General features: G+C 40.1%; 1 protein-coding gene across 4 annotated transcripts in view; it reads left to right on the top strand.

Annotated features, from left to right (window-relative positions):
• Window positions 1–22683, top strand: part of KAT6A (lysine acetyltransferase 6A) — a 108872-nt gene that overhangs the window by 64834 nt on the left and 21355 nt on the right. For 3 of the 4 annotated variants that reach the window (XM_070781484.1, XM_070781483.1, XM_070781485.1), the window contains one exon: window positions 18246–18361. In XM_070781484.1, coding sequence (XP_070637585.1) covers window positions 18246–18361 — 116 coding nt within the window. Of the gene's footprint in view, window positions 1–13497; window positions 16285–18245; window positions 18362–22683 lie in introns of those variants that run through there. The other variant, XM_070781487.1, reaches the window with a different exon arrangement.

The raw sequence follows: 22683 nt of genomic DNA, 5'->3' as shown, positions 1-22683 counted from the left end.
ACGTCTGCGCCTCCATTCCTATGCATTTTTGAAAAATAAAAACAGCAGTATGAATATTCAGGAAACATTTACTCAACATTTCACCATCTTAGGACTTAACCAGGTTTGGCTTTGAGTCGGGCGATCTGGGTTCAAGCCTTGGTCTTTTACTGCCTTATACTTCAGACAACTTGCTTATCCTCTAAAGGCATGTTCTTTTCCTGACAATAAGTAAAAAAAAAAAAAAAGTATTAGAGGTACTCTAGTAGGAGTTTACATGGTGTTTAGTGGGAATTCAAAGGAGAGAGTAGTTTCTTCACTTTTTAAAAAAAAATTTTTTCTTTTTAATTTATTTTTTTATTGAAGGGTAATTGCTTTACAGAATTTTGTTGTTTTCTGTCAAACCTCAACATGAATCAGCTGTATGTGTACCTATATCCCCTCCCTTTTGAACCTCCCTCCCATCTCCCACCCCGTCCCACCCCTCTAGGTTGATAGAGAGCCTCTGTTTGAGTTTCCTGAGTCACACAGAAAATTCCCAGTGGCTATTTAACATGTGGTAATGTAAGTTTCCATGTTACTCTCTCCATACATCTCACCCTGTCCTCCCCTCTCCCCGTGTCCATAAGACTATTCTCCATGTCTATTTCTCCATTGCTGCCCTGTAAATAGATTCTTCAGTACTGTTATTCTAGATTCTGTATATATGTATTAGAATACAATATTTATCTTTCTCTTTCTGACTCACTTCACTCTGTATAATAGGTTCTAGGTTCATCCACCTCATCAGAACTGTGACTCATATGTGTTCCTTTTTTATGACTGAGTAAGACTGCATTGTGTATATGTACCACAACTTCTTTATCCGTTCATCTGTCGATGGACATTTAGGTTGCTTCCATGTTCTAGCTATTGTAAATAGTGCTTCAGTGAAAAATGAACATGTGTCTTTTTCAATTTTGGTTTCCTCAGGGCATATGCCTAGGAGTGGGATTGCTGGGTCATATGCTGCTTCTGTTCCTAGTTTTTTAAGGAATTTGCATACCATCTTCCATAGTGGCTGTATCAATTTACATTCCCACCAACAGTGGAACAGCGTTCCCTTTTCTCCACACCCTCTCCAGCATTTATTGTTGGTAGACATTTTGAGGATGGCCATTCTGACTGGTGTGAGGTGATATCTCATTGTAGTTTTGATTTGCATTTCTCTAATAATGAGTGATGTTGAGCATCTTTTCATATGTTTGTTAGCCATCTGTGTGTCTTCTTTGGAGGAATGTCTGTTTAGGTCTTTCCCCCACTTTTTGACTGGGTTATTTATTTTTCTGGCATTGAGTTGTATGAGCTGCTTGTATATTTTGGAAACTAATGCTTTGTCAGTTTTTTCATTTGCTATTATTATCTCCCATTCTGAGCGTTGTCTTTTCACCTTGCTTATAGTTTCCTTTGCTTTGCAAAGCCTGTAAGTTTAATCAGGTCTCACTTGCCCACACTGTTTACTTTTGTTTTTATTTCTGTTACTCTAGGTGGTGGGTCGTAGAGGATCTTGCTTTATGTCATTGAGTGTTCTGCCTATGTTTTCCTCTAAGAGTTTTATAGTTTCTGATCTTAGAGTTAAGTCTTTAATCTGTTTTGAGTTGATCTTTGTGTAGGTGTTAGGAAGTGTTCTAATTTCATTCTTTTACATGTAGCTGTCCAGTTTTCCCAGCACCATTTTTTGAAGAGGCTGTCTTTGCCCCATTGTATATTCCTGCCTCCTTTGTCCTGAGAAGGCAATGGCACCCCACTCCAGTACTCTTGCCTGGAGAATCCCATGGATGGAGGAGACTGGAAGGCTGCAGTCCATGGGGTCACTGAGGGTCAGACACGACTGAGTGACTTCAGTTTCACTTTTCACTTTCACGCATTGGAGAAGGAAATGGCAACCCACTCCAGTGTTCTTGCCTGGAGAGTCCCAGGGACGGGGGAGCCTGTTGGGCTGCAGTCTGTGGGGTTGCACAGAGTCAGACACGACTGAAGTGACTTAGCAGCAGCCTCCTTTGTCATAAATAAGGTACCCATAGGTGCATGGGTTAATTTCTGGGCTTTCTATCTTGTTCTATTGGTCTGTATTTCTGTTTTTGTGCCAGTATCATACTGTCTTGATGACTGTAGCTTTGTAGTATTATCTGAAGTCAGGAAGGTTGACGCCACCAGCTTCATTCTTCTTCCTCAAGACTACTTTGGCTATTCGGGGTCTTGTGTGTTTCCATATGAATTGTGAAATTTTTTGTTCTAGTTCTGTGAAAAATGCCATTGGTAATTTGATAGGGATTGCATTGAATCTGTAGATTGCGTTTGGTAGTATAGTCATTTTCACAATATCGATTCTTCCTACCCAGGAACATGGGTATCTGTTCTATCTATCTGGACTATCTCTCCATCTGTTTATGTCATCTTTGATTTCTTTCATTAGTGTCTTATAATTTTCTGTGTACAGTTCTTTTGTCTCCTTAGGTAAGTTTCAGTTCAGTTCAGTTGCTCAGTCGTGTCCAATTCTTTGTGACCCCATGAATCGCAGCACTCCAGGCCTCCCTGTCCATCACCAACTCCTGGAGTTTACCCAGACTCATGTCCATCGAGTCAGTGATGCCATCCAGCCATCTCATCCTCTGTCGTCCCCTTGTCCTCCTGCCCCCAATCCCTCCCAGCATCAGGGTCTTTTCCAATGAGTCAACTCTTCACATGAGGTAAGTTTACTCCTAGATATTTAATTCTTTTTGTTGCAGTGGTGAATGGGATTGATTCCTTAATTTCTCTTTCTGATTTTTCATTGTTAATGTATAGAAATGCAAGCGATTTCTGCGTATTGATTTTGTATCCTGCAACTTTGCTAAATTCACTGATTAGCTCTAGCAATTTTCTGATACTGTCTTTAGGATTTTCTATGTACAGTAACATGTCGTCTGCAGACAGTGAGAGCTTTACTTCTTTTCCAATCTGGATTCCTTTTATTTCTTTTTCTTCTCTGATTGCTGTAACTAAGACTTCCAGAGCTATGTTGAATAATAGTGGTGAAAGTGGACACTGTTGTCTTGTTCTTGATTTTATGGGGAATGCTTTCCATTTTTCACCATTGAGAATAACGTTTGCTTTAGGCTTATCGTATATGGCCTTTACTATGTTGAGGTAGGTTCCTTCTGTGCCCATTTTTTGAAGAGTTTTAATCATAAATGGGTGTTGAATTTTGTCAAAGCTTTTTCTGCATCTATTGAGATTATCATATGGTTTTATCACATGGTTTTTATCTTTAAGTTTGTTAATATGGTGTATCACATTGATTGATTTGCGTATATTGAAGAATCCTTGCATTCCTGGAATAAACCCAACTCGATCATGGTGTATGAGATTTCTGATGTGTTGCTGAATTCTGTTTGTTAAAATTGTGTTGAGGACTTTTGCATCTATGTTCATCAATGATACTGGCCTGTAGTTTTCTTTTTCTGTGTTGTCTTTGTCTGGTTTTGGTATCAGGGTGATGGTGGCCTTGTAGAATGAGTTCGGAAGTGTTCCTTCCTCTGCAATTTTTTGAAAGAGTTTTAGAGGGATAGGCATTAGCTCTTCTCTGAATGTTTGATAGAATGCTCCTGTGAAGCCATCTGGTCCCGGGCTTTTGATTTTGGGGAGATTTTTAATCACAGCTTCAGTTTCAGTGCTTGTAATTGGGTTGTTCATAATTTCTATTTCTTCCTGGTTCAGTCTTGGAAGATTGAACTTTTCTAAGAATCTGTCCATTTCTTCTAGGTTATCCATTTTATTGCCATATAGTTGTTCATAATAGTCTCTTTATAATCCTTTGTATTTCTGCATTGTCTGTTGTAACCTCTCCTTTTTCATTTCTAATTTTGTTGATTTGATTCTTCTCTCTTTTTTTCTTGATGAGTCTGGCTAAAGGTTTGTCAATTTTGTTTGTCTTCTCAGAGAACTTTTAGTTTTATTAATCTTTACTCTTGTTATGGAGAAGGTGATGGCACCCCATTCCAGTACTCTTGCCTGGAAAATCCCATGAATGGAGGAGCCTGGAAGGCTGCAGTGCATGGGGTCACTGAGGGTCGGACACGACTGAGCGACTTCCCTTTCACTTTTCACTTTCATGCATTGGAGAAGGAAATGGCAGCCCACTCCAGTGTTCTTGCCTGGAGAGTCCCAGGGACGGGGAGCCTGGTGGGCGGCCGTCTGTGGGGTCGCACAGAGTCGGACACGACTGAAGTGACTTAGCAGCAGCAGCAGTGTGTATATGTGGAGAAGGCAATGGTAACCCACTCCAGTGTTCTTGCCTGGAGAGTCCCAGGGACGGGGAGCCTGGTGGGCTGCCGTCTCTGGGGTCGCACAGTCGGACACGACTGAAGCGACTTGGCAGCAGCACTCTTGTTTATTTCATTTCTTGTCCGTTTATTTCTGCTCTGATCTTTATGATTTCTTTCCTTCTACTAATTTTTTTTTGTTTTTGTTGTTGTTCTTTTTCCAGTGTAGGTGTAAACTTAGGTTGTCTATTCAATGTTTTTCTTGTTTCTTGAGGTAGGATTGTATTGCTATAAACTTCCATTAGAACTGCTTTTGCTGCATCCCATAGGTTTTGAGTTGTCATGTTTTCATTGTTACTTGTTTCTAGAAATTCTTTGATTTCCCTTTGGATTTCTTCAGTAACCTGTTAGTTATTTAGAACGTGTTGTTTAATCTCCATGTGTTTGTGTTTCTTACAGTTTTTTTTTTTTTTTTCTTGAAATTGATATCTAGTCTCATAGCATTGTGGTTGGAGAAGATGCTTGATATGATTCAATTTTCTTAAATTTACTGAGGTTTGATTTGTGGCCCAAGATGTGGTCTGTCCTGGAGAGTGTTCCGTGTGCACTTGAGAAGAAGGTTATTCTTCTGCATTTGGATGGAGTGCCCAGAAGATATCAATGAAATCCATCTCATCTTATGTATCATTTAAGATTATGTTTCCTTATTAATTTTCTCTTTTGATCTGTCCATTGGTGTGAGTGGGCTGTTAAAGTCTCCTGCTATTATTATGTTACTGTCAATTTTTCCTTTTATGTGTTCGTGTTTGTCTTATGTATTGAGATGCTCCTATGTTGGGTGCATAGATATTTACAATTATTATATCTTCCTCTTGGATTGATCCCTTGATCATTATGTAGTGTCCTTCCTTATCTCTTGTAATCTTTATTTTAAGGTCTATTTTTTCTGATAGGAGGACTGCTACTCCAGCTTTCTTTTGCTTCCCATTTGCATGGAATGTATTTTTCCATCCTCTAACTTTCATTCTGTATGTGTCTTGAGGTCTGAAGTGGATTTCTTGAAGACAGCATATATATGGGTCTTGTTTTTGTATCCATTGAGCCAGTCTGTGTCTTTTGCTTGGAGCATTTAATCCATTTACATTTAAAGTAGTTATTGATATGTCTGTTCCTATTGCTATTTTCTTAATTGTTTGGGGTTGATTTTGTAGATCTTTTTTCTTCTCATATTTCCTGACTATGTATTGTTGTAAGGTTTGTTTGGTGGTACTGAATTCTCTTAACTTTTGCTTGTCTGAAAAGCTTTTTATTTCTCCATCAATTTTGAATGAGATCTTTGCAGGTACAGTAATCTTGGTTGTACTTTCAGTACTTGCTGGGTTGAGTAATCTTTCGGTAGTTTAAATATATCCTGCCATTCCCTACTGGCCTGCAGAGTTTCTGCTGAAAGATCAGCCGTTAAGTGTATGGGGTTTCCCTCGTATGTTACTTGTTGCTTCTCCCTTGCTGCTTTTAGTATTTTTTCTTTGTGTTTAGTCTTTGTTAGTTTGATTACTATGTGTCTTGCCATGTTTCTCCGTGGGTTTATCCTGTATGGTACTCTGTGCCTCTTAGACTTGATTGACTATTTCTTTTTCCATATTGGGAAAATTTTCAACTATAATCTCTTCAAAAATTTTGTCATACTCTTTCTTTTTCTCTTCTTTTTCTGAGATCCCTAAAATTCAAATGTTTGTGCATTTGATATTGTCCCAGGGGTCTCTGAGACTGTCCTCAGTTCTTTTCATTCTTTTTGCTTTATTCTGCTCTTCAGAAGTTATTTCCACCATTTTATCTTTCAGCTCACTGATTCGTTCTTCTGCTTCAGATATTCTGCTGTGATTCCTTCTAGAGTATTTTTAATTTCAGTAATTGTGTTGTTTGTCTCTGTATGTTTATTCTTTAATTCTTATAGGTCTTTGTTAATTGATTGTTGCATTTTCTCCATTTTGCTTTCAAGGTTTTTGATCATCTTTACTATCATTATTCTGAATTCTTTTTCAGGTAGTTTGCCTATTTCCTCTTCATTTATTTGGACTTCTGTGTTTCTAGTTTGTTCCTTCATTTGTGTGTTATTTCTCTGCCTTTTCATTATTTTTTTTTAACATACTGTGTTTGAGGGCTCCTTTTCCCAGGCTTCAAGGTTGACTTCTTTCTTCCTTCTGGTTTCTGGGCTCCTAAGGTTGGTCCAGTGGTTTGTGTGAGCTTCGTATAGGGTGAGATTTGTGCTGAGTTTTTGTTGGTTCGTTTTTCCTCTGACGGGCAAGGCTATGTGAGGTGGTGATCCTGTCTGCTGATTACTGGGTTTGTACTTTTGTTTGTTTGTTGTTTAGCTGCGGTGTCCTTCGCAGGGTGCTGCTGGTGGTTGGCTGACGCCGGCTCTCGTATGCAGGTGGCTTCCTTTGTGTGAGTTCTCACTTATCCTCTCCCTGGGGTTAGTTCTCTGGTAGTCTAGGGTTTTGGCGTCAGTGCTCCCACTCCAAAGGCCCAGGGCTTGATCTCAAGTTTTGCGTGGTTCTCTGTCTTCGTTTCCTCTGGTCGGGTCCTCCTGTTGGCTCTCAGCCGGTGTCTTGTGTGCACTTCTGTGTCTGAAGGTGTGTTCCTGACGTATCCGTGGAGAGAGATGTCCTCCACGTCCACATGCTCCTCCACCATCTTGTTCGGTCAGGTTGTCGTTTCTTCACTTTTTAAGAACCTTTTTTCCTGAATTAAGTTGCAGATGTATACTAATGCTTTTTACTCCTATTTACTTGTGTGTATTTCCTAAAAGCAAGGAAATTCTTATAGGTGACCACAGTGCAGTCCAGATCAGGAGTTTACACCCATGAAACATGTTATCTAATCTGGAGACTTGATTCAGATTTCACCAGTTGTACTGCTAATTTTCTTTATAGCAAAAGGAAAGGAAGCCTTGTCCTGGTCAACTAGCCAACTGAGGATTGTGTGTTTTGTTTACTCATAATGTCTCCTATTCTCCTTTACCCTGGAACAGTTTCTCAGTCTTTTTCATGCCCTTGACATTTCTAATGAGTGCAGGTCGTTTATTTTGTAGAACATCCACGGTGGTGACGTGTCCTTTGATCACTTGGTTACAGTGATATCATGCCATGTTTCTTATCTGTGAACTCATTTGCCCTCTGTAATTAAGTAATTTTGGGGTATATACTTTGTTTAAATATGTGCTGTTTCTCATCAGATTTTATCCACTAGACTTTGTTGGTTGCTTTAGATGGAATTAGATGATTTTCTAATTCCATCATATGTTTTTTAATTGGCATACTAATATAAAGAAGAGCTTTTCCTTTTTTCTATCTATCCATCTTTCCATCCATCTGTCTATCTGTGACTTATAGATTCTTATTTTATGAGTTATCTTATCATTTGTTGTTACTGGTATTTATTTAGATGCTCAGGTTGTTCCAGATTTGGGCAGGGAGAGCTTCTTTGTGTGTGTGTGTGTGTGTGTGTGTGTGTGTGTGTGTGTGTGTGTTACTTTGTCCAATTTATTCATTTGGTGATTTTTAAAGTTGAGGTATAATTGACCTCAATTTTATATAACTGTAAAAAAGTTTCAAGTGTACAATGAAATGATTCAATATTTGTATAGCCCATATTCATATCTGCTTTTTAGCCACAGCAATATATCCTAGGCTCCTGTTGTTCACACTGTAGATTCAGCCATTTCTCTGAGAATCCCTGGTTCCTTTTAGTGGAGAATGGGCATCAGCAGTAGTTCTGTTCTTTTACTTTCTCAGGCCCAAAGAAGTGTCATCCTTGATTTTTTCTGCATATCCTGTACATGTTCAGTTCATCAGCACATCCTATTGGTCCTACCTCCAGAATGTCTCCAAAATATGACTGCTGCTTTCCCCACCCACCTTCTTAGCCTGAGCTGCCCTCCTTTCCTCTTGGGCTGCTGTGATGTCTCCATACTCATGTGCTTGCTTCCACTCCTGCTGCTCACCCCTGTGTCTGAGCTGTATTCTTTACACAGGGGCTAGAATAAATGTTTTCAGACTTTCCACTCTGCTCAGAAAGCCTGTAGGGTCATTCAGTCCTGCTGAGACTATTTAAAGAGACCCACTGTGGCCGTGTTCCTGCCTTCCTCTTGCACATCGTCCTCCCATTCTGGCCCTTGTTGACACGTCACCAGCCACCGACCTCCTCTGTCTTCCTCAGGTGCACCAGGCGCACTTGGCCTCGGAGCCTTTGCACTTCCTGCTCCCGGTCTGCGTGGCCCTTCCTCTGGTCCAGAGAGCGAGTCTGCTCACTGCTCACTCTGCTTAGGCCTCTGCTTCTGTCTTCTGGGTCACTCTTTGTCTCCCTACCTGCTTGCTTGTCCTACAAGGTGCTCAGCACTTACTTCTAAATGGAAACATTCATTTCTGGAATGCCAGTGCCTTGACATCAGGCGCTTTCTTTTTGGTCACTGCTTTATACTGAGTATTTGGAATATAGTAAAGGCTCAGTAAATATTTGTCTACTGAGTGGATATTTAAATAAAGTTTTCTGTTGGGTGAAATGAGTCAGAAGTTATAATAATAGGTGTGAAGAGAAGAGATATGAAGAGAAAGATGACTAGGGAAAGTTAAAAGGGGTGCTGAGCCTTGCTGAGGCCTAGTGGAGACAGTATGTTTCTTCCAGTGTTTTATTAAACTTGGGATTATCCGTGTACGAATCTGGCACCAAGGAAATAGGCAGCTAGACTTGTGCACCCTAACCTGTGCTGATTCTCGTAAGCACGCTCTGGAAATAGTGCACTGACGTTATGATGATATTTCTCCATGAAGTCCATTCGTTTAGAATTCACGTGCCTGGCCTGGAGCTAGAGCTATAGGGTAGACGGACAGTCATAGACTCTGCCTTCATGAAACGTTCAGTCTCATGAGTGCAACAGATAGTAAACAATTGTACAAGTAAGTCTCTTGTTACAAGCTTATAAGTAGTGGGAAGAAAGTAAGAATGTGGTGAGAGGGCATAGTAGACACTTCCTGTACCAGTCTCTGGTATTCCTAGGCAGTGATAATTCACACAGGGACTTAAAAGATGAGTAGAAAGTCAGCAAAGCAAAGAGCTACTGAGGAGAATGTTCCAGACATAGGGGGCTGCCTGTACACGTCTGGAGGCATAAAAGAACTTGGTACATTTGAGGAAATGAAAGAAGGCCAGGACAACCAGAGTACAATGAATAAAAGCCACAAAAGATGAAGTTGGAGAGAGAAAATGAGGACATAAGTTAGGATTGGAGTTTTTATTGCAATTGTAGTGGGAAGGTGTTGAATGATTTAAAAAGATTGTTTTTCCATTGTGTTTTATTGTAGGACATTGACTGTAGGTCCCTTATCCTTGCTGTTCATCTCTTTTGTGTACAGCAGCATAGAGCTGTCCCTTACCCCTTGGGTAACCATTAGTTTGTTTTCTATGTTTGTGTCTTATTTCTGGTTTTTAAATAAATCTGTGTCTTTTTTTTCTTTTTAGATTCTACAAATAATGATGTCATGATAATTCTTTTTTATGGCTGAGTAGTATTCCATTGTATGTATACACCACATCTTCTTTAATCATTGAATGATTTTAGCAAGGAAATAGAACAAATACGAATTAAATTTTCTTTTTTTAGCCACTATATGAATGGATTTAAATTCTTCATATTCCAAGCTAAGAGTAGAAGCAGGGAAACAAATGTAGAGGCTTTTTCAGTGATCGAGAAGGTGACTTAGACTAGAGAGGCGGCAGTGGAGATGGGGGAGAAGGAAATGAATTTAGAATCCTTTTCAGAGATGGAGTTGGTGTAACTTGGTAGGTTTGATGTGTAGTTTAAAGGAGTAAGGGGACGTCAAGAACAGCTTCCAGGCTCTCTGACCTAATGTCCTAGAGGAAGCGAGTTGAAGCAATGGCAGGACTCACTATTGATTAGATTAGATGATGTTTTTAAATAATAACAGCATTCATAAACATAGCATACAGAGTCATTTTGGAGAGCCTAGACATGCTGTAGTAGAAACTGCTTCAACCTTTGTTCCACAGATTTTGCAGGAAGATTTTATTACAGTGTCTTAGATGGCAATCCATCCAATCAGTAGTTCATCATATTTAAGTACCTACCCTGTTCTAGAAATTGCTAGGTGCAGGGCCTGTGAGTGAGACATAATTTGAATTCTCATAGAGCTTTAACCAGTCAGAAAAGCAGCTCCCAATAGTGATAGCTTATAGTGATGATCTTGAGCAATTAAATTTTGTGTGATACGTTACCTAATTAAGTCAGACATTATTGAAGTATTTCACAAGGTTTCTTTTTTTCACCCCTCCTTCAAAAAGGGTCATTTATTAATTGGTTTTGCTTTTTGTTTACTTTAAAAAAAAAAATACAGGAGAAGGGTATAGTTTGCCTGGTACTATCTTCCATCATTAGTGGCTATTCAGTGAACACTTCCATAAAAAACAGCCACCTCTTAAAAAAAACCAGAAGCAAAGAAATTGGTAGAATAGGGTTTTATTTGGAATTATCTTTCAAAAGTGATTTTGTGAACTTGGAAGGAATGGTTTTTCTTAGAAGATTCATCACTGAAAAGAAGCATTTGTATTTAAGTCATTACGTTGAAGAGCATGACAGCCTCCTCGAAATAAATAGAATGGTTTTTTACATAAAATATCACCAAATAGTGCATTATATTTCCTTAGTATTTTTAGTGCTTTCTAATTTTGAAGGATTTGATTGTGTGTGTGTGTTTCTAGAACACTAATAGCATTTTTGAAATAACTTTTTTCTTTGCATAAAGAATTTAACAGTTAATTAGAAATGAAATAAACTAGGTTCAGCAACTCTCTTCACTCTTAAGAGTTGTTATCCCTATTTAATTATTTTTTTCCTTGGAAAATATTTATCTTACAATTACCAAAATGCATGTAAAAGCATTGACATTTTACCCTCAATGTCCCAACTACCTAATCAGTCGGTCTCAAGCCAGAATGCACTTTAAAACCACCTTATCCTGCCTAGGCCCTGTTCAGATATTTATGAACTCCAGGGACTGGGGAGAAGGGCCCAGTATTAGGAAATGCTCTCTAGGTAGTTTTGTAATTTGAAACTGCTCGAAGATATGCATGCCTCTTAGCTACAGCTCCACTAGGAAAGTCAAGACGCAGAGGCCGTTCTCACTCTAAGCGGTGAGTTCTCACCCACAGTGACTGTCTGTAGCGTTCTGACAGTGGTGGACAGGTAAGGCGGTAACCAGGTAACCAGTAACCAGGTAAGGCAGTAACCAGGTAACCAGTAACCAGTGCGTGGAGCTTGTTCGGTGACTCTTCACCTTCTGCACAGCCCCACTGGGTACAGCCTGGGACATTCCTTACTCCTCTGGCCCAGCAGCTTCGTTGAGCCTGGTGTCAGGGCGCACATCTGGAGCTCCCGCCCACGTCGTGGCAGGTTTCTGGGTTGGTTTGAGTGCCCCACGGGCACACTTCTTGAAGTCTGCTCTACGGCTGCACTTGCGCATGTCCATGGTGTGTTCTCCGGGCACCACCTTGTTGATGGCCGACTGGCCTTTCTTCTTCTTGCTGCCCTTCTTTGTGGGAACCCTCCTGCCGGACTTGACAGTTTAGCAAAATTTTACTGAATATTCATTAAGATAGTGGTTAAAAGCCTAGGTATTAGAAATAAGCTGCCCAGGTTCAAATCCTGTCGAGTGACCTTTGTCAACTAAGTTACTTAATAGGTTTGTTGAAAGGATTAAATGAATTGATATTTGCCAAGCACTTGGTGTGTCACTCATGTGGTGAGCACTAAATCCATGCCGGTTTCTGCTAGCTATCTTAGTGGTGGGTGCTGGAAACCCACAGATACATAGAAAATGTGTCTCTGCTCTCCAGATAACATACATTTATAAAACAATAGTTGAAGCCTTGTGGTTAGCAATAGGAAGTCTTTTATTGTGTTCTAGGTTCACTACATTCAGCATTATGTGTCAGTTTTTGCATTTAATAAAATCTTGTTACTTGCTCCTGTTTCAAACATATGAAGAAATTGAAGCCTTTGAAGGATTATCATACCTGGAATTACATAGTTATTCAGTATCAGAATCAGCGTTTGAACCAGGCCGTGTGACTCCAGATCTTTAATCCTTAACTGCTAGTCTCTGGTAAATGTGCTTGAGATGCTGGGAGAATGACAGCAAGGCATCTGCCTAGGCTGTTCATGTCATCTTCAGGGAGCAGGTGATATTTGACTAGGGTGTTCAAAGAATGAATGAGAATTAGCTACTGGATGGGGAGAGGAGGGCATTTCTCATGGAATGGTTTGGGTGTGAGGAACGTTACTGAACACTTGAGCTGTGTGTAATTTCTTCGGTTGGCATTCAGTTAAGAGATGAAGTTGAAAAGGCGAGTACAGACCAGAAGACCGAGTCACGAAGATCCCATGGTCCATGTGAAGCCATCTGTACTTTGCTTTCTAGTTAACGGTGGTTCTTTAAAGTAGTTAAATAGCTCTTGAGGAGCTCCTGAAGAATTTATTTTAAAGAGGACGGCATGGTTGTATTTGCATTTAGAAACCTAGTTCTAGTGATGCAGTGTGAAGTGGGTCAAAGAAGCCCTCCAGTCCATTGCTCACAGTGGTCAGTGAGACGTGACCAGGGCCTGGATGAAGGCGGCGGGGGTCCAGTAGGCAGAGGTTGTGCGAAGGATTTAGGATAGGATGGGAAAGGTAGAGTGCTGGGTTGAGTTGAGGTTAAACGAAAGGACAGAACCACATAGTTCCCAGTGTTCTTTTTTGAGTAGATGATGATACTGGATGTGGGAAGGGGAGCTTCTTTGGATGGCCTCTCCCAATCGTGGTCACACACACTGGGGGCTTGTGCGAAGTCTAGACTGTCTTGTAAAAGGATGTGGTGATCAGGAGGGCTTCCAGGTAGGTTTGCCAGGTCATCAGCACACAGGTGACAGCTGAAACTGCATGGGTAATAGCTGAAGTTGTTAACATAGATAACGTTCATTTAACAGTAAACGTTACTGGGTACTGGTTACCTTGTGTACCATTAGGCACTAGAGAGAAAACAGGGACCAAAGCAGACTTTAAAAAAAAAAATTCGTATTCTCAGGAGCTAACAGTTTAGTAGTGGGGATGGATTAAAGTAAATACTGTATCATGTGGTAACGTTATGGGGAAAAAGCACGGGGTGGGGGGCAGAGAACTCTGAGGGGAGGGATGGATTTGTGCAGTTTTGAATTGTTGGGTTAGGGACTGTCCACCATGTAGCAGAAGGCTGAGCAAGGTGAGGGAGTGAACAGCAGAGTACTGGAATCGCAGGCTGTGGGCAGGGGCTTGTGCCTGGTACAGTCCAGGAGATACACGAAGGCCACGTGCTCGCTGACACTTGGTATTTTCTGGGGGTTTATTTATTTATTTATTTTTAGTAGCCGTCCTAATGGGTGTGAATGGGTGTGATGTACAGTTGCATTTCCCTGGTGACTAGTGATGTTGAACATCTTTTCATGTGCATATTGCCCATCTGTGTATATATCTTCTTTAGAGAATGAAAATTGATTAGAAGTCATTATATTGTAAGATCTTATCCTAATTCAGTTGTTTGGCAAAACATAATCTGAACTGATTTGAGACTATATATATATGTATGCTGCCGCTAAGTCGCTTCAGTCGTGTCCGACTCTGTGCGACCCCATAGACGGCAGCCCACCAGGCTCCCCCGTCCCTGGGATTCTCCAGGCAAGAGCACTGGAGTGGGGTGCCATTTCCTTCTCCAACGCATGAAGGTGAAAAGTGGAAGTGAAGTCGCTCAGTCGTATCTGACTCTTCACGACCCCGTAGACGGCAGCCCACCAGGCTCCCCCGTCCCTGGGATTCTTCAGGCAAGAACACTAGAGTGGGTTGCCATTTCCTTCTCCAGTGCATGAAAGTGAAAAGTGAAAGTGAAGTCGCTCAGTCACGTCCGACTCTTCACGACCCCATAGACTGCAGCCCAGCAGGCTCCCTCGTCCCTGGGATTCTCCAGGCAAGAACACTGGAGTGGGTTGCCATTTCCTTCTCCAGTGCATGAAAGTGAAGTCGCTCAGTCGTGTCCGACTATTAGCGACCCCATGGACTGCAGCCTACCAGGCTCCTCTGTCCATGGGATTTTCCAGGCAAGAGTACTGGAGTGGGGTGCCGTTGCCTTCTCCCAAGAACACTGGAATGTATATATATTCTTTGTTGTGTCAGTTGCTCAGGCGTGTCCGCTCTTCGTGACCCCCATGGTCCGTGAAATTCTCCAGGCAAGAATACTGGAGTGGTTTGCCATTCCCTTCTCCAGGGGATCTTCCTGACCCAGGGATCAAACTTGGGTCTCCTACATCGCAGACAGATTCTTTACCATCTGAGTTACCAGGGAAGCCCAATATATTCTTTAGTTATCCTATGAATATATGAATATTCATATGCTTTGCTGAAGAAATATGAAGGTATCTGATTATGCAGTGTTGTCCCAAACCCTGCTGAGGCTGTTGATTTAAGATACATATATGTACTGTAACACTTTTCTAACGAGAAAAGTTCACAATTCCAAAGCACATTCTATTCCAAGCGTTTTGGATAAGAGGCTGTGGATGTGTACTTTGGAAAGCTAAGTTCTAGTTCAAAAAAATTTACAAACTTTTGGAGTTCAGAAATTAATTAGTTGAGGGCTCCCCATACGTTCTGTCTCACCTTGTACCTGGTTGGTTCTTTCTGTTTGTGCTTCACTCTTGCTGTTCCTGTGCTGTCCTTCTCCCTCGACTTCTCTGAGCCTTGTTTCTCACCCCACACCCCTCCCCGTCTGTGAAGTGGGCATGTGTTTCCTGCTTTGAGGACTGGATTGTGGGGAATGAAGGAGATGACAGTGCGAGATGCAGGGTCTGCACAGGAGGTACCCCACACATACTGAGGCTCTTTCTTCCCAGTTCATGCTCTCTCCATTTCACAGCTTATGACTTCATTCTTACACATCTCTTTCATCAGGTAACTTTTAATCCTTAAGGAACAGGATTGTTTTTTATTAAAGTTTTCATGGGAAATGTCCCAGTGTCAGAAAGACATATCTTCTCCCACCATTGCACATTCTCGTGCTGATACTAAGGGGAATCCTACCTTCCATTCCCACCTCAAAGTGTCATTCCCACAGGGAATGGAAAAGAGATGTCTGACGGGAGGGGCAGGGCTGTGTCAACTTCAATTGTAATTTTCCTTTTGTACCAGATCTAGGCTGGGGGTCAGTGTATACAAGAGTGGTCTCTCGCTATTGGATGGAAGTGGAGTTTTTTGCAGAAAAGTAACAACCTTTTCTCCAAAATTGCTGGTAATAAGTTTCATTCTCTAGAATAGGCATATTTAAAGTTACCTCTTTTGATTTAGTCCAATTACTAGTGCATTCAGTGTCCCCTCCCGTATTTTCTTAGGTTGGACAGTCCATTCTGGCCCAGAATGTGTGTTTTGTTTTAGCTGTTTAGGCGTATTCAAATGAGAAGGAAGGCACAGGGTGGCAGCACCCAAGTTAAAAGCTTAAAAAAAACTTATGTGCTCTTGATTTGTTAAATACCTGCTACTTTGGAAAGTTGCATATTTGATGACATCTTGACTGAAATTTAAACATGAAATCAAAGATAACTTTGTAATTCAGACTTGGCAGTTTGGTTTTGGCAAGGCCTGGGTTAACGGGCGGTTGGGCGCACCTGCTCCTTCCTGGCTGCACAGCCTTTGTTGCTTCTGCACGCTGGCTCAGAGGCTCCTTTCGCAAGGGAGCTGGAGGGTGGCCGGCGCGTTTCCTAGTGCAGGAGGCCGAGGGCCCTGAAGGCAGGGAGGTGTGCCGTGCCTCCGGCCTTCCGCAGACCGCAGGTGGCGGCGATGTGCAAGCAGTTGTACTGGAGCTGGGTGTCCACCTTCGCGTCAGGCATCCGCCTGGAGGAGCGCGCGGCCGCGGACGGGAAGGCTGTCCAGCCGCAGGTGATGTCGCAGCAGGTGTGTGGCCTCGCCCTGTGTGCGTCCTGTGTGACCCTTGGCCCAGGAGGTTAGATTTGGTTTCTGACTGGTTATTCTGATATTTTCTGTATTACTGTTCTTGTTATTTGGAGCTGTGAAGATAGGCTAAAAGGTGCTACTTTGTGAATTACAGTACATGATTCTGGAATGTAGTTTAAAGAACAGTGTGTTTAAAACTTTTGCAAAGCTCTGTTTGGCTTTTGAGAAACAAACAAACAAAATCTTTCTCTAACCCCATCTTGTGTTTTTCTTTTTGATTTTGCTCTTGAAAGAGCCTCAGTGCTCCTTGGTGTCGTAACACAGTTTATCCAACTAACAGATGTTTGTCTTTTGTTTTGAGGTGCCTCAAGGAAGAGGTGAGGTTTCACCTGGCTATGCTCCAACTTGAAACCCGAGATACGTCCCTTGGCCTTTTAGAAAAGGGAGTGGTTAGACAGACCAGAGGGAGTCCTCAGATGAGTTATGGTGAAGAGGCGTTTTCCTTAAATAAATTTATATAAAGAATATAAATTTGATATTATATCTTTTCAGATTTGTTAGAAGTGGGGGTGGGGTGGGGTGTGTGTTTGTCCTGCGCTCCAGCAAGGGACTTTTGGTAATCTCTCAGTGGTTTTTAAAGCATAAAATGGTGAAGGATAATTTTGGTTGTTCCTTTTAAGAGTTATTAATACTTGTGTTTGATTAGGCCGAATTCTAGCTCCGTTTTTAAAAACATTAATTCATGTTTATAGAATATCCATGATAATTATACATGGTTATGTATTGTATGTTATATATATAATATACACGGGGACATACCTTCTTTTATTGCTCTTCACTTTATTGTGCTTCACAGATAATGTTTTTTACAAATTGAAATTTGTGGCAGCTCCGAGTTGAGCAAGTGTATCAGCAAGCACCATTTTTCTAAGAACACTTATTTGTTCATTTCATGTCTCTGTGTCACATTTTGGTAATTTTTGCAACATTTCAAACTTTTTCATTATTATTGTATTTGTTCTGATGATCTGTTATGGGACTTGCTAAAGGCTCAAATAATGTTTGGCATTTTTCAGTAATAAAATATTTTTAAATTAAGTATGTCCGGTTTTTTTTTTAAGATATAATGCTATTGCAAACTTAATAGACCAGAGTGTAAACATAATTTTTATATGTACTGGGAAACCAAAAATTTGTGTGACGTGCTTTATTGTGATTCTTACTTTGTTCCTGTGGTCTGGAGCCAAATCCACAGTATCTCTGAGGTATGCCTATACGTGTATACGAATCTTGTTCCACTGGGCACAGGGCAAATCAAATTCCCTGTGAAAAGCTACTAGGAAGGAAGTTTTAGGAGAAGTGTACAGCGGACTGAAGACTCTTACTTGTTTTGGTGTATTCTTTTCGTGTTGTCCTTAGTACCTGCTTTTGCAGACTAGAGGATGCTTGCTTTCTGTGTGCACGCCCCTGTTGAGTAGGTTGTTGCTGCTTCTGTCAGTTGGGGTGCTGTATGTCTGATCTCAGCCTGTGGGCGGCAGGCCCTCCTCCCCATCCCTGACTCTGAATCCCCCTGTGCCACGGTGTCTCTTTAACTACTGAGTCATTAAGGAAGGAGTTTAGTTGAGGATATTCACAGTATTATTAAATATGGAAACTGTAGTGTCACCAACTGCATTTGGTTCTAGGAGATTTATTAGCATATTTAATTTTCATTTGGTTGCTCGTTTTAAAGAGTAAGACAGTTTATTTCAAAACTCATTAGCTTGTTCCTGGCTTTTCTAATTCCTTGTGGAATCCTGAGAACAGGACACTTTGATTCAGACGATTTTTTTGTTTTGTTTGTTACCTATCTTAGTATTTTTAATGTACCTAACTTATATAACCAGTGTATTTTCTCACTCCACTCTTAGTGTTTTTAATGTAGCTAACTTATGTAATCAATGTATTTTCTCACTGCACAGAAAGTTGGAGTGACTGGTCCTCCTGATCCACAAGTCCGCTGTCCCTCTGTTATTGAGTTTGGGAAGTATGAAATTCATACCTGGTACTCCTCTCCATATCCTCAAGAATACTCAAGGTATGTTTTGAGAGGCCATTTACCTTTTGTTCTTAGGTTCCTAGAACTCCAGCACTAGAAGTGATCTTGGAGACATTGTTGTAGTCCAGTTCATCTCTTTACATTCAAGAAAACTGGTAGGTTTTAAGTGTCCATAATAGCAGCATACTTTGGCAGCCACTTAGTCTCAGTTGGCTTTATAATTTTTTTTTTCTGTAACCTATCCAAAAACTATTACTTAAGATCGGAAATATGACACATGGTCAGAATGAAAGGGGAACATTTTTTTCTTTATGAGAAATTGGCCTTCATATCTCACACCAAAAAAATTTCTTTTAAAGAGAAATTCTTATACTTAACTATAAATAAAGTTTTACTGAGTAGCCTTTTATTTAAATTTTTATAATTTAACAAACTTAGTAAATTGTTTTCCCAGAAATAATTAGCCAAATGGTATAAAATTATATATAAATGGCTTGGGTTTCTAGATATAAAAACTGATCAGTCACCAGCTTTTTGGGATAACGTAGTGAGCTTAATGAAGCCAGATTTGTTTCTTGACTCAACTCTGACATTTATAAGCTATGTAACCTTAGAAATTACCTAGCTACTTGGTACTTCAGTTTCCTCATCTGTGAAACAGAGATAATAATAGTTCTGACTTCAGGAGGTTTATTGTGAACATTAAATGAGTAGAATCATGTAAATCACTTAAAAATTGTGAGTGGTCAGTAACGTCAGTTATTTTTTTCTTTTAGGGTTGAAATTAAAAGAGTTGAAAAATAAGATTCAGTCAAAAAAGTAAACACTGGCTTAGCATTTGAAGCAGTCATTAATTCTTTAATCTGGCTTACAAATCTAAGCAGATTAGAAAAGTAGGAGTGAGACCCAGACCTCAGTGACAGAGAGGTGGGGGGAGAAAGCAAAACCCCAGGAATCTGACATACAAGCTTATGAAACACAGTAGCTGAGAGCCATTTATTGTAGGATCAGTTACCTCCAAACTCTGTGTTAGACCTTTAAGGCAATATTATATTTATTTCATGGAAGAATAACAATCTGAGTTTGTTAAAAACATTATATATTATGTATATATGTTAAAAGAGGGAAGGAAATTCCTCAACTACCTACAGAACACAGGTGTTTAGTGCAATGTCTTCCTCAGGAGTTATGGCCAGCCAGGGTATTGTATAATCAAGAACAGCAAAGTTGAAGAATTAATTTCATCATGAAGTTTAAAATAAATCATTACCATTTTAAGTGAGCTCTTTCCCAGCTGTGCAGATCACAAGAGTGCCCCGCCTGGAACAGAAAGCCTGTTCAGCTGTGTGTCCCGCCCAACGGCTGCCTGGGGAGTGCAGCCCCAGGCACCTGCTCTCTTCCTCTCCAGGGCGGGAGGAGGGGCGGAGCTCATTTAGTCAGGAGCAGAGACAGAGGAGAGGAGAATGAGGCTGTCAGTTTTAAGATACTAAGTCTGATTAAAAATGTTGCATTTTGCTCTGATGAGTTTGTCCCTAGAATTTGACTTCTTAATCAAGTTTGAGGGAGTTAGTTACCAGTGAAAGAATAAACATTGCCAGCAGAAAAATAAATAACCTAAGAAGTTTAATAGGAATTGTAACAGAAAGCAGCAGCAGAACTGTAACATACATCTAAGTAGAATTTTAGATGTTTTCTGTACTTTTCATTAGTCACCATTGTGAAGGGTTCCCTGAAAATAGCAGATAATATTGTGTAATTTATATGTTTTTTAGTAATTATTTTTTCTATCTATATAGTCTTAATTTTCTTAATTCATTTTCAAAAAAACATGTTTTGTTGAGTTTAGACTTGTTTCACTTCTGAGTTCTTTAAACTTGAGTTGACTATAATGTTTAGAGATCACGTGCTTTCTAAATAATAAACCTATATTTTTACTTTGTTAATGACTATTCTCTGCTAAATTACTTCTAAATTATTTTCTTATTAATAAAAGTTCTAAACACTTTAAAAAATTTCCGAGTCCTAAAGCAAAACAAAGAAGAAGAGCAAAAACAAAGAGGAGATCGTAAAAGGAAAAATTATTTGGGAAGTGGGATTACGTATTATCTCCTATAATATTCAGATATTTGTGTGTGTGGTATATGTTAAGTAGTCTTGCATCCATGATTTTTAAAAAACAAAATGAAACAACAGCAATGAAGCAGCTTCATTTGGAGCAGTATGATTAAGTCTCAGACGTTGAAGAATATAAAGCAGAGGTTGTAACCTGAGGTTTCCCCCGCAGGGCGATGTGATGCTCACACATGGCAGATGGGTCCATAGAGGGCCGGACTCTGCCTCTAAGGACGTGACGCAAATAGGCTGAAGGCAAGAGGAACTGTGGTCACGGAATGTTCTCTACTCCTGAGCTGCTTAGGGCTTTAGCTTCTTAATAACCTCTTTGCTACAAGTTCGTATTAAGATAAGATCCCAAAAACGCATATTCTCACATATTTGAGTAGTTTGGGAACCTTGCTCTACCTTTTGATCCTGTTCCTGACTTGACTTGATGCTTAGATTATGTACAACCCCAATTACTAAGGAACAGCATCCTCTTAAGTCTTTAAATGACCATTAAATGATGAAATAAAATGGATGAAAGGAGAATAAAAATATTCATAGTATTAATCATAAATAATAGCCATAGTTACCATTCACTGAGCTTACTCAGTGACTAAACATCTCTGGAATAATTCTGTGAGGTGGATATTGCTATCTTTGTTCTCACAGGCCAGGGCCCAGCAAACATATTCAAGACCACACAGTTTCTAAATGGGAGAACCAGGATTTAATCCCACTTTTCTCTTACCATATAGCTATAACTTTTAGCCACTGTACATGACTACTCCATATAGCATTGATAACTAGATTGATCTCAGATGGCTTGTACCATAATCTTTGACTTAAGGAGTATTTGGTGTAATTTCTATTGTATCAAAATTTTACTATTGACATATTATAAAAGCTGCACAAACTGCTGCTATCTTGGGCAATGTTCTAAAGCCACAATAGGAAGAATATTTGCATTATCATAGAAGTAAGGGAACCAATACAGCTGTAGCCCAATCCTGACTTCAGAGATTATGGTATCCATGTAATGGGTGACTTTAAAATAAATGTCAAGTGTGGGGGCTGTACCCCCATGATGGAGCTAGTCAGAGTGACCATATGCGTCCTCGATAGTCCAGGCCTAGGTGCTGTCAAGGAGAAGGCAGAAAGCAGTACTCAGCAGTGTTCTTTAGGTCGGGGAGTGTTCCTGATTTCAGTAACTGCACTTCATTTCATGTGATCTGATGTTTTTCCTATTTGATATATTTTTTCAATGAGAGAACTGCAGCCATTTGTACTATTACTAGAAAAGATATTTGATCTTTTCTAGAGTTGTATTGAATGATTCCCATTAGACTAACAGTGTCATCCCAGTAGTCTTGATTTTAATAAAGTCAAAGGCTTTTAAAATACAAAGGATCATAAGAGACTGTGACAAATAGCTGTATGTCAATCAGATGGACAACCCAGAAGAAATGGAGAAGTTCCTAGAAATGAACAATCTTCCAAGGCTGAAGCAGGAAGAAATAGAAGATGTGAAAAGACCAATTACCAGTAATGACATGGCATCAGTACTAGGACGGCTATCAGCAGACAAAGCTTCAAGAGCAGATGGCTTTATAGGTGAATTCTACCAAACATTTAGTGAAGTGGTAGCGCCTGTCTTTTCTCAAACTATTCCAAAACATTGCAGAGGAAATAGTGCTCCCGAACTCATTGTGTGAGGCAAGCATCTCCTTGATTCTAAAACAAGATAAAGATACCACAAGAAAAGAAAATTATAGGCCAGTATCACTGATGAACATAGATACAAAAATCCTTAACAAAATGCTACCAAACCAATGCAATAATGTGTTAAATGCAACAATGTATTAAAATGATCATAAGCAATGATTATAAATAATAGTCAAGTGAGATTTATCATGGGGATTCAAAGATTCTTCAGTATCTGCAAATCAATCAGTGTGATACAACACACTGAAGAACAGAATTAACAAATTGAAGGTCACACTAAAAATAGTGTGACCATCTCAGTAGATGCACGGAAAGCTTTTGACAACATTCAGCATTCATGTGATAGAAACTCTCCAGAAAGGGAGCGTAGAGAGAACACACATAATAACGGCACGTATGACAAGCCCACAGCTAATTTCACACTCAGTTGTGAAAAGCCCAAAGAATTTCGTCTCAGGTCAGGAACAAGACAAGGAGCAAGACCGCTTTAATTCAACATAGGTTGGAAGTCCTGGCTACCTCAGTCAGACAAGAAAAAG

This window comes from Bos indicus, chromosome 27 (assembly GCF_029378745.1).
Source record: "Bos indicus isolate NIAB-ARS_2022 breed Sahiwal x Tharparkar chromosome 27, NIAB-ARS_B.indTharparkar_mat_pri_1.0, whole genome shotgun sequence".
Lineage (NCBI taxonomy): Eukaryota > Metazoa > Chordata > Mammalia > Artiodactyla > Bovidae > Bos > Bos indicus.
Note: the sequence above shows the minus strand (reverse complement) of the source record. Positions and strands in the feature narration are given on the sequence as shown.